General features: G+C 55.1%; 1 protein-coding gene across 2 annotated transcripts in view; it reads left to right on the plus strand.

The window, feature by feature from the left end:
* Window positions 1–7,302, plus strand: part of KCND3 (potassium voltage-gated channel subfamily D member 3) — a 275,738-nt gene extending 268,436 nt beyond the window's left edge. The window contains exons 4-8 of one of the 2 annotated variants that reach the window (XM_004699180.2): window positions 2,971–3,072; window positions 3,374–3,463; window positions 4,993–5,049; window positions 6,195–6,442; window positions 6,876–7,302. In XM_004699180.2, coding sequence (XP_004699237.1) covers window positions 2,971–3,072; window positions 3,374–3,463; window positions 4,993–5,049; window positions 6,195–6,442; window positions 6,876–7,077 — 699 coding nt within the window. In that variant the 3' untranslated portion in view covers window positions 7,078–7,302. The remainder of the gene's footprint in view (window positions 1–2,970; window positions 3,073–3,373; window positions 3,464–4,992; window positions 5,050–6,194; window positions 6,443–6,875) is intronic. The other variant, XM_004699181.2, reaches the window with a different exon arrangement.
* The last annotated feature ends 4,774 nt before the right edge of the window (window positions 7,303–12,076 follow it).

Genomic DNA, 12,076 nt, shown 5'->3' on the forward strand with positions numbered 1-12,076 from the left:
TAAGTCCGATATTAGCCCATATGTCCGATACCAATCTATAAAGTCCTCTTCAGACTCACGAAACACATGCAATGATGCCGAATGCAGGAAGATCACAGGCCAGGGGGTAGAAAGTCTGTGGATCCAGTGGCATTGGAGACATCTCAGCGCTGACAGGGGTCTCTGCATGGTTCTCTGCACACGGGGCTGCATCAGGGTGGATCCGTGTGTCTTGTCAGCTGCTGTGTCTCCCAGGGTGTGAGCAGAGAGAGAAGTGTCTCCCACCTCCAAGGAGGAAGTACTGGAGTTCCCAGAATCTCAGAAGGCCATGCCCACACAGAGGTCTCATTGGCTATCTCCAGATTGACAGGCTAGACTCTACCCCTATACCCTTGATCCTCAAATTGACACCAGATTAGGTGACTACCACGCTGGGTAACTCTACCAGGATTTGAAATAACCAGAGGCATCGCTTCCAACCACATGGCCACATGGAAGCTGCCAGAGGACAAGCAATGGAGATGTGGTTGGTGGACTGAGTCGTGGCCAGGGCGGAATGAACACAGACTTCCCAACCAACTCTGCCTGACGATCCTCCTTCATCAGCTATCACGAGCCCTTCTCGGACACTTCCTCAGTGGGAAGCTCTGTGCTAGGCACCAGACACGAACCTCGCAATCCCTGCCCGCCGGGCCCTCAAAGCCAAGCCAGAGAGCTCCGTCAAACGTCCTGTGCTGGACACGGCCCTGTCAATACTTTGCAGACCTCTTTACCCTGTGGGGGCGGTGATTAAACGACCTCGCGCATTTGATATGACAATCTGTTGCTCTCATAGAGCCCAGGGTAAGAGAAGATTAAAAGAAGTGCCACAAAGGAGAACAGGAGAATCTTTCATCTGAGAAAGTAATGAAGACAGACCCCAGATACGAAATAGGTCTGGCTCTAAGTGGTGCAATCAAATTACATAAGGCTATAATGAGCTTGGCACAATTGAATTTCCATATGCAGCTCTCAACACCCAGTGCCCACCCGAAGCAATAACAGCCACATCTTCCAGTGGGGAGCAACTCACCTGATTGTAAGCGTGGAGCTGAGGGGGGGCGAGGGCAGCACCGGCCTCGGCCTGCATGAATGGCCTTCGTTCAGAGAGCAGGAATGACGGGCCGGTTCGCCTCCTTTCTGTGCCTCGGTCCCTCTCACGTCTCTCCACGGGGAAGAGCAGCCTTTCCTGGACTTAGAGGCCAATCGTCCAAGCTCTGGTCTAGGTCTCCTCCTCATCTTTGGGAGGGAGCAGAATGGCCCATGCAGGGTGGCCCTGGGAGACTTCCCCTGGGGGAAAGAGGGGATACAGGGGACCCTGGTGCTTCTGGTGACAGCCTGAACTCCTGAGTCCCTGGCAGTGTTTGGACAGATGAGCCAGCCCAACAGGGCATTTGGAGGGGACACTGCCCCCTATTGGTGACAAGCGGACAAGAGATGGCAACTGCCACAATCATCCGGGACTACTCCTCTTCTGCACAGAGTCCGTGCCTAGGTGACATGTGCACTTACCCAGAAGCCTCTGCCCCTGAACGGTCTGTGAGTCTAGGTGGGCTCTTCTGCTCCTGGAAGCAAGAGCCTAGAGCCGTGTCTGGGTCTCTGGAAGCCACAGTGCAAGCTTACTTTTTTTTTTTTTAGCCAGCAGGTCCCCCTCTTCCAAGTCCTTTCTCCCGAAGACTCTTCCCCCTCTGCCCGCATTCATTCTGTGGCTGTGCTGCTGTCATGGTTCCCAGATGATGGTCATTAGGAAGGGGACAGCAGCCGGCATGCGTGGCGTCACCAGCATCTCCCACCGCCTGGGCAAGCAGGAAAAGCAGCCGCGTGGGGGGACCCCAGGCAGCCCTCCCTCCTCAGGAGGCCTCCTCTGTGAAGGTGCCCCAATCTAGAGCTGGGGAGACGTGAACCCCGAAGGGTCTTAGAGATGCCTCCAGCAGCCCCCTCACACACACAGGCCACCTGGATGGTCCCCACAGCCAGGCGTGGCAAACTAGTGACCTGTGCCTGCAGAAGTGCACTCCCAAAGACGGACATGCCACCAGACTTGCACTTAGTAACTGGTTTGGGGACAGCAGGAGCTAAGCACTCAGAGACAGTAAGGAGGGTGGCAATCTGACCCCTCTGAAAGGTCAGGCAGCCTGCTCCTAAACGACCCCGGTGATACTTTGCGCTCAAAGAACCCCCCCCCCTTGAGTAGAGACCAATTTGGCGACAACTAGCCACAGCCCCCGCTGGGCTGGGCAGCAGGCAAGGGGACTGAGCAGGAAACAAAGCAAAGCCCTCCCTCGAACAACAGCACGCATACTATGTCAGTGCTAAGTGCTGATGGGGGTGGGGGGAGTTAAGACGTGTGGAGGGTCAGGGGTGCCCACTGTACGCCAAGGCCTGCCCTGGGAAAATCAGAAGAGCTAGCATGCACACGCTTCGGAGGAGCGCAGTCTACTGAGAGATGGGGCCTCCTCCAGTCCGGAGCAGCACAAGGCCCAGCAGAGGCTGAGCCTAGAAAGGGAGGGGACAGAACCCACTGGCATCGAGTCCGTCCCGTCATGGCGACCTAATAAGACAAAGCAGAACTGCCCCAGGAGGGCTCGGAGGCTGTAAATCTTCCCAGGAGCAGACAGCCTCCTTTTCCTCCCTTGGAGTCACTGGTGGGTTCGAACCACTGACCTTCCTTTAATGGATCAATGCATATTCTCCACGACACTACCAGGGGACACTTGGGTGAGTTGGCTTTCCCCTGCCAGGATGACACCCCAGCTGGAGAGATGAGTGGGAATCTCTGGGAACTCTGGTCGTGACCAGGTTACCCCGGGAACAGCAGCCCCTGCCCTTGCTCGCACCTCGCACCATGGAGCCTGTCCCCCACGGGAGCAGCTCGCTCTCGCTGGCTTTGCCAGGCCCCCTGGCTCTTTGTGCCCGGCACGCCCTCACTCTTGCTGTCTCTGCCAATCACAGAAGGCTCGCCTCGCCAGGATCCGAGTGGCCAAGACGGGGAGCTCCAACGCCTACCTGCACAGCAAGCGCAACGGGCTCCTCAACGAGGCCCTGGAGCTGATGGTGGGTACCCAGCGGGCGGGAAGGTGACCGCCTCATCCGTCTCCGGGCGCCAACACTCCTGCCCCCACAGCCCTGCGCAAGACATGTTTCCACACAGGCCCCAGACAGCCCCCGACCCCATCCCCAGTTCTGGTTCAAGGGCCCCAGGCCAGGGACTCCCATGTCTGTGATGACCCTCAAGTCTGGTTTCCCCCAGACTTTTCTAGTGCCTTCCCTACCTTCTGTGAAGGACTGAAGGAGCCGGGGGTGGGAGGGGGGTAGGGGACCCCTCCCTTAGACTCAGCAGCTCTTCTCTTCCCAGGGCACCCCGGAGGAGGAGCACATGGGCAAGACCACCTCGCTCATCGAGAGCCAGCACCACCACCTGCTGCACTGCCTGGAAAAAACCACTGTGAGTCCCAGTTCATGGCCACCTCCTGCACCCCTGAGCTCTGGTCCCTGGCGGAGGTTGTGCACAGGTCCCCTCACCCTGAGCCCAAGCTCCAGAAGCCAAAGCAGCCCGTGTCCTTCAGAGCCACAGGGTACAGGCTCGTAGGGGGTGGCCCAGGAGTGGGCAAGGTCACTGGAGTGAGGAGGGCAGCTCTGTCCTGCAGCAGAGAGAAGCCCTTCCCCCTGCCCCCCCCCACACACACACAGCCCACACCAGTGCTCACAACTCATGTCCTGGAGACTGAGCAGCTAACGGCATCGCCTGTGGGTGTCTCCGCTCCAATGGGCATCACCCTTCAAAATTCGGGCCGAATTTGACCTAGACAGCGACAGGACAGGAGAGAGGAGCATCCAGTGTTGCCCGGCCCCTGGCACTCAGTTGCTGCCATCTGTGGGTCCCTTTGATCCCTCCATTCCTTTTGAAGCAGGAAACGGTAGATGAAGGAGGCCATTACGTCTTCTGCGTCAGCCAGGAGTTTTTAATCAGTCCCGCCCCTTGTCAATCACCCTGCAGTTCCCTGGGAGCTCAGAGCCTGCAAGGCTGATTGCTAATTAGGGCCATGGCTTACGGTGCCATGGCTGGAATGTGGAATGATGCTTGTGCCTCCCCAAGAGACTTGAAGGGAAGGGCAGTGGGGCTAATCCTGGACCCTTGGCCAACGGTGCTAGGAATACCAGGAGGGAAAGAAAGTCAGAGTGGACAAGCCAGAGAGCAATAAAGTGCAACCCTCCCCTGTTCCTATCAGACCCTCCCTCCCTCCCTGGAGAGCCTAGTGTCAGGGCTCAGCGTACTGAGAAAGGATCTTCTAACTCCAGAGGTCCTGTAGCTTGACCTTCGGTGTGGGAGGCATAAATGTTAAAGGACTCTTAGCCTGCACCACATGTGGACACAGGGGTGCAAACCGAAGGTCCCCTGCAAGTCCTGGTTCCAGGGTTTACCCAGCACTGCCCAGCTTCACAAACCACGCTGCGTGGCTATGATTTAGTTCAGGGACTTCGCGAGGTGCCAAAGGGATAGGGTCAGACCCGACTGCCCTTCCCAAGTTGCATGTGCTGGGTGCCATGTGCAGATTCAAAGATTCCATGAAACTTTAGGGTTGAGGGGCTGGAATGTTGGCATTGAACATTTTGGATCTGGGCGGATGGAATGCTGTCCTTGCGGGGTGGAATGCTGAGTTTAAGGGGAAGGATGTTGGCTTGTGGGTTGGGATATTGGGATTAAAGAGGGGGAATGCTGGGGTTTAGAAGGGGAATGGTGGGCTCACGGGGTGGAATGTTGGGATGGAAGAGGCAGGATGAGGGGATTGGAATGCTGGGTTTGGGCGGGGTCTGTAGGAGCCAAGGGGTGGGATGCTGGGAGTCCGGGATGGTTTGTTGGTCTCCCAGGGTGGAATGCAGGGACTGAGAGAGTGAATGTCAGAACTGAGCTTGGGAATGCTGGAATGTACAATCAATGGTGTTTTTATCTTCTGTTGGCATGTTGTCCTGTAGGGGTTGTCCTATCTTGTGGATGATCCCCTGTTATCTGTACGAACCTCAACCATCAAGGTATAACTTTTTAAAACTTCAATTGCTGTTGTTTCCCTCTGATTCTTCTGAGTCTGTGGACTCTGCTCTTTCCCCTCCTGGTCTAGTTCTGTGCATGCGCCATTGCTTCTTCTGGGGGCTGACCCTCCCTCTGCTGCCACACCCGGCGGCAGCTCAGGCATCCAGTCCCCTGGGCCCAATTACCCAACTGCCTCTCCGGTGCCCTCTTTTGACCTTCCCAGGGCCCTGGAGGGGTGGTGGAAGCTGGTGCCACTGTAGGCATCCTGTGAGTGTCCCTGGGCTCCAGTCACTCTGTGCCACCCTCCCAGCTCCATGGGGACTCCTGGGATTGGCTGTCCGGGGTAGTCTCTCTCTGCCCTCTGCTCTCCTGCTATCTCTGCAGACCTCTTCTCACTTTAGCAGCCTTGGCCAGACCCCTTATGCCCTTCGGACTGGACTTGACTCACCCTGGCCAGTCGTATTCTAGCTACCCCAGGTTCAGTTCTACGTCCTCCTGAGGGCCTCCCATCAGGGCTCTGTTCACTTTCCCTCCCTTCCCATGTTGCACTTGGCTTGGGGATCCTATGCTCCAGGTATGTTAAGGATCCACGTCCCATCATTGGGGGGAGAGGGAGGGGGGTGGTCAGAATTAAATCATATCCCTAATGACCATCAACAGCAACACTCTCGCAGTTCTATGGATATGCTCGGGCCCTTTACAAGCTTGTCTCTCCGTTGCCCAAGATTCCCGACTCTCCCATCAAGGCCAGAAAAGATAACTTTGCAGCATATCCATGACTCACAGACAGCGGCAACGTACCTGCCCTCGGTAGACTTGGTGCAGGTGAGAGGGAAAGCCCTCGCTTCTGGCTCTGATGGCACACTACATGCCACCAGGTCTTCGGCATATTTAGCTCCACGCTTTGGGTGGGGTGCGGCTACGTCACACTTTAACAAGTGCAGTCCCCACCCTTCGGTCCGATGGCCAAGGCTGCCCAGATGATTCTCCTTCGTTCTCACCGGCCGCCTGCGGGCTCTCCCCCATCCTGAATGTAGATCTGGGCTCCAGGCCCCGGGAGGCCTTCCTTTTTGCGGCCCAGCACAGAGACAGGCAGCCAGACGGAGCTCGGGGGCTCAGCGCCCTCCCTCCCTCCTGCCTCCCACAGAACCACGAGTTTATTGATGAGCAGCTGTATGGGCAGAACTGCATGGAGAGCTCGATGCAGAAGTACCCCTCCACAAGGAGCCCCTCGCTCTCCAGCCACCCGGGCCTGGCCACCACCTGCTGCTCCCGCCGAAGTAAGAAGACCACACACCTGCCCAATTCCAACCTGCCGGCCACCCGCCTGCGCAGCATGCAGGAGCTCAGCACCATCCACATCCAGGGCACTGAGCAGCCCTCCCTCATGGCCAGGTGGGTGGCTCCCAGCCCCAGCACCCTGTCCCCCAAAGGCTTGAATCAATCCAGGCGCAGAATTAAGCAATCTCAGAGTGAAGGAACCTTGGGGGTCCTTTAACCAACCCTCCTGTCTTGTGCATAAACTCCCTCTTCCTGTCCCCCCGCTCCTTCCTGAAGTCTACCCTTTTCTGTTCTGTTGGAGGAGGCAGCAGGGTCTAGTCCGAATCGTCACTAGAATGGAACAAGACTAGGGGCCTTCAAAGGGGTGCATGGAAAAATACAGTGGAGAGAGCATGGAAAAATTCCACAACCTTTTTGAACCGCCACCCACCCCCACCCCCATGCAAACGGATTACCAAAGGCAGAGGGACACCAAAAAGATGTCCCAGGCTCAGGGAGACTGGCAAGCAGGCCCGCGTCACCACCACCTCCCTCTCTCTCACCCCAGTCGCTCCAGCCTTAACTTGCAAGCAGACGACGGACTGAGACCGAACTGCAAGGTGTCCCAGATCACCACAGCCATCATCAGCATCCCCACCCCGCCGGCACTTACCCCCGAGGGGGACAGCCGGCCGCCCCCCGCCAGCCCGGGCCCTCACACGAACATTCCCTCCGTCGCCAGCAACGTCGTCAAGGTCTCCGCCTTGTAAAGCCACCGGACTGGACAGCGGGTCAGCGCGGGTAGTGGGCAGTGAAGGGGGCTGGCATGTTGGCGGGTGGCCACTGCGACCACTCCCTCCCCCTTCCCCCACTACTTCTGCCTGCCCCCTGGCCCCCCCAGCACTGAGACCTGTGCCTGCACAGAGAGTGGCCACAAAGGGGCGTCTGAAGTTCCCCCGTGGGCCGTGGACAGAGCGTGGGGCGGAGCCGGCTCCCTGGGGCCCAAAAGGGAGGGCGGGTGGGGACAGGGACAGGGTGGCCGGCTGGAGGTCGAGGCCTGCAGCTAGGAAGGAGCCTCCCGCCAAATCACACGTGTTTCTGGAGGCGGAAAAGGTAAGACTGAGAGCAAGCAGCAGCGAGGCCGAGTGGTCACATGCAAGACAGGAAGAAAATACAACACTGTGTATTTATGCACCTTTTTCTCAAGGCTCGTAATGGATAATATTTATTCATGGGAAAAGGTGGAAACAAAACACCAACGGATTCTTGTGAAATGTTTTTCTCCGTGGACCCAATACCTTTGAACCAAAACAACGCGTTTTGTGAGGGTTTGGTTTTTTGTTTTTTTTTAATTCTGTTCTGTTGTGTTTTCTTCTCTTTTTTTAGCAGAAGCTTTTAGGCTAAGAAGTCAGTTATTGCTGAGTTCTCTCCATTCTCTCCTCCGCCCCCTCCGCCCTCCCCCGCCCCCAACGTGGGCAAGGCCAGCTGACCTGCAGAGCTGCCTACTTACCACAGCAACCCTGCCCCCCCCACCCCCCCGTCTGTCCCCGTCTCGTCTCTTGTCACTCTCTGCTTCACCCCCGGCTGTAGTTGTGTCCAGCCATTGTCGCCTGTGGAGCCCAGCATCAGGAAAGCCTTCCCTGGCACTGCCAAGCACCCAGTCTTGTGCCTGTGAGGTGGAGGTGGACGGATGCAACCGTGGGAGAGGAGCGTTCAGGGTGCGAGCTGCCCACCTTACAGGACAGAGGGGCTTCCCTAGAGGTTGGGACCACTGGTGTTCGGCAGGGTCCGTCTCTGGAGAAAAAAGGGAGTGGCCAGAGATACCACGATGGATCTTGAATGGGATCTTGAAAGAAGACAGCCAGCCCCCGTGAAGCGCATACAGCTATAGTGTGTGCGCCCCCTTGGAGAGCGGGCAGAAGGGACATGCTCTCCGTGGCAGTCGGCCCTGAAACACCTGGTCATGCCCTCTCCTTTCAGGACCCCCCAAATATCTGTTCAGAGTTCGGCCAAGAGGCCTCATAGGCAGTGTCCGCCTGAGAAGGCTGTGATGGGACCAGGCTTCCTGGCTTGTCTGTGTACGAAACAATACCAGCTAGAGGCTGTGGAAGGTTAAGTGTGTGTGCCTCCTGCAGGCCGCTCCTGGAGGTCTGAAGAGTCTTAGGCCTATCTAACTGCAGCTCAAATGGGGGAGAAGCCTCTCACTCCATGAAAGTGAGGTGGGGAGGAAGGTTGTTTTTTAAGAAGCTAGCTAGTGTGCCTGTTCCAGTGGATTGCACAGTGCTGGAGCCTGGAACAGCATTTCTGGAATTCTCTGTGCCACTCCCACTGCTTAGAGCAGAGCAGACAAGCCCCAGGGTCAGTGACAAGCCCGTGCCCTCCTCTCCTCTAACCCCCAACTGCACTATTGCATTGCTGGGCTTGAGAGACAGGCCTCTGCAGGAATGCCCGTCCTTCCACAGCATGGTGGTTAGGTCTTTCGTTAGAAACCGAGAGCGTCTCTGCGGGGGACAGCCATCAGGAAGCTAAAGCCACCCCAGTGGGCCTCCCTCTGAGCCCGGATCTACTGGCCCCATAGGAGGACAAGTCAAAGGCTTGTGAGGCACCTAACCGGAAAGGTACAGGTCAGCGGGGAGGGAGCCTAGCGCCTTAGGCTGGTCTTCCTTGACCACCGAGTATCTTTCTCTGGGTCTGCCTCAAGGAGTTCCCCTCACAGAATGAAGTGATTCTGTCCTCTGCGTTTATGGGTCTAGATGGGCAGAAAAGCCGACCAGCCACAACCAAACGCCCCTATGAGCTCCATTTGCTTCATACACACATCCCTCGGGGTGGGGGGGAGCTGGACGTGACTCCTTTCAGAGGAAAGATACCGGACTAAAGATTTTCTCAGTGGAACATGATGGGGCAAAGTCACAGCTGTCTAAGTCCTAGAAGCTGAGTTACACGAGCAGGGACATCCAGGCTGCCCATGCTTAAAGTTCGGTCATCACGAGGTTAGAATGATAACCAATCCAACCCAATCTGTTGACAGCACATCAAGAAAGCATTAGTAGTAGGCCAAGTTCTTTTTACGGACCCTCTAGGTTGAACTGTATGTGTTGAGTTCCTTCCATCCCCAAAGCCCACATCAAGCCAGTTCCCAAGAGATCATTAGGCATCCCTTCATCTCTGGCCCTCAGGTCTAGCCTTAGCAAGAGATCAGGGGCCTACCTCACCTCTAATCCAGAAGATGTCAGCCCAGGAAAATGGCTCACCTACATTATACAACCAGCCAGACTCCATTAGCAGTGGAGGGCCCAGCATCGTGCGTCCGTTCAGGAGGTCTCACTCCCCAGTCAGTGACTGAGGAGCAGAAAACAGGGGCTTCCTGGGAGCCCTGGCCTTTTGCTGCGAAGACTGATGAGCTTTCAGTTCACAAACATTGGCTTCCCAGGTTGCCAAGCCACCTACAGCATTCACCCCCACTTTGCACTGGGTGGAAGAGCACGTAATGTGAAAATGACCTAGAATCAGAGTTAAGAGAAGAATATCTGATTCAGTGTACAGCATAGAAAAATGAGGCTCCAAGAAGTTCAGTGACTTGTTCAAGGTCCATGCAGTGATGACACAGCTAGGGCCAGAACCAAGTCCACTGGCCACACATCGAATGCTCCTCCCACCATGGCCCCAGCCTCTCACAGTGCTGCTGCTGCTGCGGGGACCTGTACAAGCGCCCATGCTGTAATCATAGACCTGCCAAACCAACACCAAATGCGCCATTGAGCCCACGCTGACCCTTAGTGACCCTACACAACAGATCCAAACTGCTCCTGTGGGTTTCTAAGACCGTCAGTCTTTTCAGGAGTAGAAAGCCCCATCTTTCTCCCACAGAGCAACTGCTGGTTTCGAACACCCGACCTGGCACTTAGCAGCCTATCGTGTAGCTCACTTTGCTACCAGGGCCCTTAATGATATAGTCCTATGGGAATGTCCAGAATTCTAGAATTCACCGACCTTGAGAAACTCCTAATACAAGCTATATGGAAATCGCCATTCCTTGGGCAGAACCAGCAATGAATTGGCCATTCTGTCAGACACAGAGGAACACGTGAACAGCCAGTGTCTGTCCACCGGTTCCCACGCCCGGAGCCCCCGTGCGGGTCTGAGCCAAACTGTGCTCCACAGGGTTTTCAATGGCTGTTTGTTCAGACTTCGATGACCAGGCCCTTCTCCCCAGGCACCCCTGGGTAAGCTGGAACCTCCAACTGTTTGGTGAGCGCTGAGCACATTAACCATTTGCACCCACCAGGGACTCCTGGATAGTCAGGACTGGGGAAGAGTTGGAGAGTCTGATTTTTTTTTTTTTTTCAAATGAGCTGGCCTCCTGGAAGCAAGTGCGAGGACAATGACACTCCCAAGCCTATTGTTAGCTTTCAGAGCCCTTCCCACCCTCTACATCCTAATGGCAGGTGGTTAACTCAATCCTTGGCCGACCCTGGGACACAACAGGAAGCTGAGTGACTTACCTAAGTTCACATGGAAAGTTATAGATGCAGAACTGATTGCAGTCCAGAGCTTAGGCAGCTTTACCCGGGGGTTTCCCGCCACTCGTGGTTGCATGACCCTGAGGCTTGCTTGTGTTAAAAGCACTGCATTTCCAGAGTGGTAGCAAGGGGAGCATGCATTCAGAGAGCTCCAAAAGCAAACCCTGTACTATTTCTCCTTCACCTTCTAATTTCGCAAACAGCGTCAATCTTGGGACTAACAATACATAGGATCTTGCTCAAAAGACCAGATAGTCTCACTGGCAGATGAACACATGCATATTCAGGAGAGAAGGGGAATTGTATTCCAGACAGGATGACCCCTGCCAACAAGAGGTGTTAATGCAACAATCACACAGGAAGACCAGGTCCAGGAAAAGTACACCTTCAAAGTATTATGGCTCAATTTTTTTTTTTTAATCTTCTCGGCAGTAGTGGCTGAAATGGAGCTCAAACTACATATTGAGGTGATCTGGATTCCAGTGACCCCGGCCCAATAACTAAGTGAACTATAAAAGCAGGAAGACCCCAATGCAGGTGAGAGTAGCTCCCTTCTAAATAGCTGGCATGGTAACCGTTGACAGGAACCTGAAAGGCTTTCTGATTTCCTTGTGGAATCTCATTGGTGAACAGCTTTAAAACGGCCTGAGGGAAGAAAAAAAAGACAGGATGCTGTGCCCCTCGGAGCCCAAACAGTGTCTCGGGAAGCCCCGTTGGGGAACTCGCGATCGGAAAAAGACATCGCTTCGTAGCGGCTCCTCTTAGCCATGTCTTCAGGACGTTGGTTTTCTAGCAATGACCTTTGTCTCCGTAGCTTCCTAACTACATTGGATGATTCACTGTGAGCAGCAGAGGGCCTGGCCCAAGTCCCGGGAGGCCCCCTGGACCAGTGGATGACTTACCTAGCTAGTGAGAGGGATGGCACCTATTTGATAACCAGACATTCCAATGTGATGTTTTCCTTGGTGGTCACACCCCCCCACCATTAGTGTTTATCATGAAAAACATCAAGTGTGTTCTTTTCTATTTTCATATCAGAAATGGGCTTTGCTTACTAACACCACCATGGCAAAGAAGTATACTGTACAAAACTGCAGGAAGATAAACATGTGAAAACTTTCTATGAGAAAAACAAAACAAACCCTCCTGAGTTCCCTGTCGTCTTCTTTTGAAACTGTAGTGCATCTGTTAAAACATGTATATCATTTACAGTATTGAGTCGTGTGCCACTGCTGTACCTGATGTA

This window comes from Echinops telfairi, unplaced genomic scaffold, assembly GCF_000313985.2.
Source record: "Echinops telfairi isolate 266 unplaced genomic scaffold, ASM31398v2 ScPeMD7_443;HRSCAF=831, whole genome shotgun sequence".
Lineage (NCBI taxonomy): Eukaryota > Metazoa > Chordata > Mammalia > Afrosoricida > Tenrecidae > Echinops > Echinops telfairi.